A 4,990-nucleotide genomic window follows, 5' to 3' on the forward strand; every position below is an offset into this window, starting at 1 on the left:
TGCAACCTATCATGAAATGCATTAAAAAAAAAAATATGACACCCTTATTTTCTATGAAAAAAATCCATTGCAGGATCATTTACAAAGGATTTTTCTTGAAATTTGTTGCAAATTTCTGTTGGCACACGCACACTTATCCCCCCGCCCAAAACTCACAAGCACACCTATGCATGCATGCAATCACAGCCTATTGGGGAACTTGGAATCAACAAGGAAAATTCCAAGAGGAGACAATAATAGGAAATACAAAACATCCATGCAGCTATATATTCTAGTTCTATATAAATTATCATATTGCTCTAGGAACTACAAGGGATTATTAATCTCTGGTTTAGCTTTCCTCTGCAGATTCTCACATGCACCTGCTATCAGGGATGACAATGGGATGGGACACGATGAATATTTCAGAGTTGGACAGGTCACGTACCAGCAAATTGTACTTGAATTTTCATCTTTTTCTGCCATATAAATACTGTAAAGAGAAAATAGAAATTGTTGTGTGCTTCAAAGTTCCAACATGAAACTCTTCAATCATGTTATTGATTGCAAGTAAATGGGATCATCGTAACACACTGTATGTTAGAGTTCATAACTATCTCAGATCAAAGTTTAAATCTTAATTTCAAGGATAAACTACACTAAGAACACAGCACAAACTAAGTACACAAAGAAATACTAGGAGAAACAAGAAAAATAAGAGAAACACGTTTATTTGCTAATCCAAAAGCAACAGAATAGCAGTCTACCTAAGCATGTAGAGAAACATACTTAAAGCTCCAAAACTTCTATTCTTGTATTTGTTAAGGCCATTCTTCCATGAAAACTTAACAGTGGTTTTAAATTTCAGCAACAGATTTGGCCCCATTCAACAATCATTCCTAACCTTTCAAGAGAACTTGACACAGAACAATAATGAAGATGTCCTAGAAAGCATGTTCAAGCACGTGTTATTGAAATGGAGGATATATTTTTAACATGATAATAGTATTCAATTACAGTCTATTGATCTATTTGGAATACTACTACTACTACTACAACAACAGCAACAACAAGACATATCCCACTAGGTGGGGTCGAATTGATCTATTTGGAATAAAAAAGAAAAATTCTTAAGAAAACAGTAAATAGGATATACAGAATATTCATGTAGTTATGCATGGAGAAACAAGTTATGGTAATGTATTCTATTCGGGAAAGGTCACCTCTTCCTTCAAACTTCTAATAGAAATCTTCCATCTCATCAAGACTATTAAGGCCAAAGAGAAATCGTTTTGTGCATGAAAATCCAATCAAGAAATTATGCCACTGCCATTTCGAGGGGCTCATAATCAATCTCAACCCTTTGTATTCTCCAAATTTGATCATAATTTTCTCTGCATTGTTCTCTTAGAATGTCACATTGTACAATGATAAGAGATTCCAATGAAGTTGGCAGTCCGCCATTCGGCAATGATTGGAGCTGAGGACAATGCATAATCTCTAAATTTTCAAGGCAAGAAAGATGATGAAGTTGAGGAAGAGAGCGTAGATTTTGACAATCTACTATAACAAGTTGGTGTAGCTTAGGCATGGCACCTTCATCCCAATCAAATTGCTGCAGATTTTGCATGTCTTGCAATGTAAGTGATTGCAAATGTAGAAAACCACGAAAAATGTGGAGTGATAGCAAATCATGAATCTCATTAATGTACAAAGATCTCAAAGATGGAAGCCCTTCAAGTTGAGGAAGATGCCGACAATGGTGACATTTTTGCAAATAAATACTCTCAAGCTTGTTAAATGATGGATCGCCCAACCAACTTGGAAACATAAAGCCACCGTAACCTGATATAGTTAGCTCTTTGATCATAGAGTGGGGTCTAAGTCCTGCTAAAACTTGTTCAGTTGAGTCAACTTTAAACTCATTCCATTGCAACTCTAATTTGTCTATGTATTGCTTTTTGTCTAACCTGGCCATGACAGCTTCTTTGACGCTTGACACATTTTCAAGGTTAGTGATGCACAAGGATCCATGCAGGAAATTCATATTTTTCAGCTCCTCAATCCCTTGCCCTTTCTCCTTGCCTACAATAAAGGCAGATAGTGTTTGAAGATTTGTCAAGTTTCCAAGGTTTGGTGGCATAAATGTTATTTGACGCTTTACATCCAATTCAAGTTGTCGCAAGTTTGTTAGATTCTTCATGTGCATGGGAAGCTGAAGAAAGTTGAAACAATTTTTCAGCTTAAGTGTTTCCAACCCATGTAGATTTGTCACCGACTCTGGCAACTTTTCAATATTTGTGTTTGAAACATCAAGGTAGCGGAGGTGTTTCAAAGCACCAATAGAATCAGGAAGTTCACTGATATTGGTGTAGTTCAAATTCAACACTCTGATACGATGAAGACTAAGAAAGAGTTCATAAGAGATATCATTAACATGGCTTTGACTTTCTGATGAAAAAAACAGCAACGTTCTTAGGCGATTGCACTTACGAAACAACTCCAAAGACTGCTGGTTATTGCCATCAGAAACAAAAGATAAGTGTCGAACACTTGTGAAATTAGGCCATAGATGTGACGTGTCAATATTATCATCCATTCTAAAGCATAGTTCCCCAGAAACAAATTGAGCAAGCTCATGAATGAGATTATGCATTTTATACACTTGTTGATTGTTATGGTCACGGTGTGAAAATTGGAGAAATGACCTTTGCAACAGAATGTCAAAGTAGTCTCTACCAATATCTTCAATTCTTCTCCTTGGTTGGGGTTGGATGAACCCTTCTGCCACCCATAGTTGAGCTAAATCATCTTGAATAAACTCAAAATTTTGAGGAAATATTGAGCAATAAGCAAAGCAACGTTTCAAACAATGAGGCAAAAGATGATAACCTAGTGTCAATGCTGGAAGAATTTCATTCCCAATTTCAGGTAATTCCCAAAATTTGCTATTTAATATTGCCTCCCATTCATTTCTATCCGATTTACAATGCAAAACACTCCCAATGATTCTTGCAGCTAATGGTAACCCTTGGCACTTTTCTGCTATCTTTATGCCAATTTCCACCAAATCGTTGCGCTCATCCAGCTCAATGCTTGGGAAGGCTCTTTTCTTAATCAAAGCCCAACAATCTTCATCCAATAAAGTGTCTACATGATAAGGTGGAGTAGTAGCAACAATGTTGGAGACTCTCATGCTTTGTGTAGTCACCAAGATTTTACTTCCTTTTGCTGTAACTCTAAATGGCAACCGCAAGACATCCCAGTGACTTGTATTTTCATTCCACATGTCGTCTAGAACAATCAACACCTTCCTGCTCGCCAACAATTTTCCAATTCTATTTGAATATGATTCAGATCTGAAACTTTCAACATCTTCCCAGTAGCACTCTCAAAAATTGATTTTGAGATTCTCTCTACACTATGCTCCACAGAAATGGTCACCCAAATGAGCAAGTCGAATGTGTACCTGACAATCTCATCATTATAAACAAGCTTTGCAAGTGTTGTTTTGCCGATCCCTGCCATGCCCACAACTGCAATTACAGAAGTTGATTCTCTGTCCGTTCCGTTCGACAATAACATATTCACAACTTCAATTTTATCATATTCCCTTCCTACCACATATGACTCGTCCACTAATGAACTAGAACTGTGCAGTTTCCAATTACATTCAATAGTTTGCGTCGCCTTCAGCAATATCTCACTAGCAAACATTCCGTCCATCTCTTTCACTAGGTCTTCTAGTTTACGTTGCATATTCACTACTTGAGAAGGAAGGCTAAAATGAAATCTGGAGAGAATCAATGTTCGTACCTGTTCTGTGTCGGTTGGTCTATTAGAAGTAAATTTTGAAATTTCCAAGGCAATCTCATGCAACAGGTCGTCAGCATCGTGAAGCACGTCTTGGAGGTGCCGAAGCCAGAGCTTTAACGCCAGAGGAGTAGAAGGCCACTGAAGCTGGTTGCTAAGAGAATCGATAAAAGCCTGAACCTTCAATACTGTCCTTTCTAGCTTCTTAACCTCATCGTCAACGCCTAAAACTATGCCGAGTTCTCTTTGGGCGAATGTTGTGAATCGATCAAGGATAACCTGAAGAGAGCCTGATACAATACCAGATTGGAGAATGAAAGATCCCATTTCAAGCGTTTTTCTCTGGCTAGGAGGATTTAGAATTTCATCAAATGAAGTGAGGCTTGTTATTCCTTCCCAACCCGAGTCCATCTTATATTGACTGCCTGTAATATTTACCGTCAACGACTCAACGACTCAACTTTACCGTCAAACAAATAAATAGATCGAAAATTATGTTTTTGATCTTCAGTTTATATCTGATAAAGTGATAAGAATGTATTTAAAGGATTCAATTATTTATTAAATTTGATAAAAATATATTTTAGATATACTTTAAATGTACTTTTGACAGTTATTTAAATAAATATTAGGTAAATGTCAATTTATAAATGCAAACATGTGCTTGGTAGCTATAAATCTTTTAGTGTGTCATGAGATCTTGGGTTTAAACCCCTTTAGCTACACCTCAGAAATTTTTTTGCTATGACCGTAGATTTGAATTACATTTATGTGCCTTAATTTACCAAGCAAATTCAAATTTATTTAGTCTTTTCCTGTAATAAATATCTTCCAAAGATTTTTAGATATAATTTTCCCTTAAATTTTGGTGGTACTGCTTCTTTTGACTTTGTTTACCAACATTATGTGTCGGTGGGATACCCATATCTTCACATTAAATCAATAAATGAGGCTGCTTTAATTTCATTGGGCATTCAAGATCAATTAATCTGAACTTCTGTATTCTTGTGATCCTATCTTTATCACTTTTTAGTACAGTTAGTCAAGGGGTCCTCTTATTAAATTTTGGTGGGACTACTTTTTTGACTTACGTTTCTCAACATTGGGTGGTTTATTAATGTCTTCATAAAGTCAAATATAACTATCAAAATTATAGGAAGCTATTCAATTTACCAATTGTAAACAATTTGGTTTATTT

General features: G+C 36.1%; 2 protein-coding genes across 2 annotated transcripts; both read right to left on the reverse strand.

The window, feature by feature from the left end:
- Positions 1-3,275, reverse strand: LOC129310933 (putative disease resistance RPP13-like protein 1). The gene is made up of 2 exons (XM_054952832.1): positions 1,203-3,275; positions 1-472 (listed from the first exon to the last, which is right to left on the reverse strand). The coding sequence occupies exon 1, from the start codon at positions 3,266-3,268 to the stop codon at positions 1,298-1,300; it is 1,971 nt and encodes a 656-aa protein (XP_054808807.1). The 5' UTR covers positions 3,269-3,275; the 3' UTR covers positions 1-472; positions 1,203-1,297.
- A 7-nt stretch (positions 3,276-3,282) lies between these two features.
- LOC129312886 (putative disease resistance protein RGA3) lies at positions 3,283-4,203 on the reverse strand. Its single transcript, XM_054955698.1, has one exon. The coding sequence runs from the start codon at positions 4,201-4,203 to the stop codon at positions 3,283-3,285; it is 921 nt and encodes a 306-aa protein (XP_054811673.1).
- Between the last annotated feature and the right edge of the window lie 787 nt (positions 4,204-4,990).

Source organism: Prosopis cineraria, unplaced genomic scaffold (genome assembly GCF_029017545.1).
Source record: "Prosopis cineraria cultivar Desert tree isolate PC_DT_omini unplaced genomic scaffold, ASM2901754v1 PC1, whole genome shotgun sequence".
Taxonomy (NCBI): domain Eukaryota; kingdom Viridiplantae; phylum Streptophyta; class Magnoliopsida; order Fabales; family Fabaceae; genus Prosopis; species Prosopis cineraria.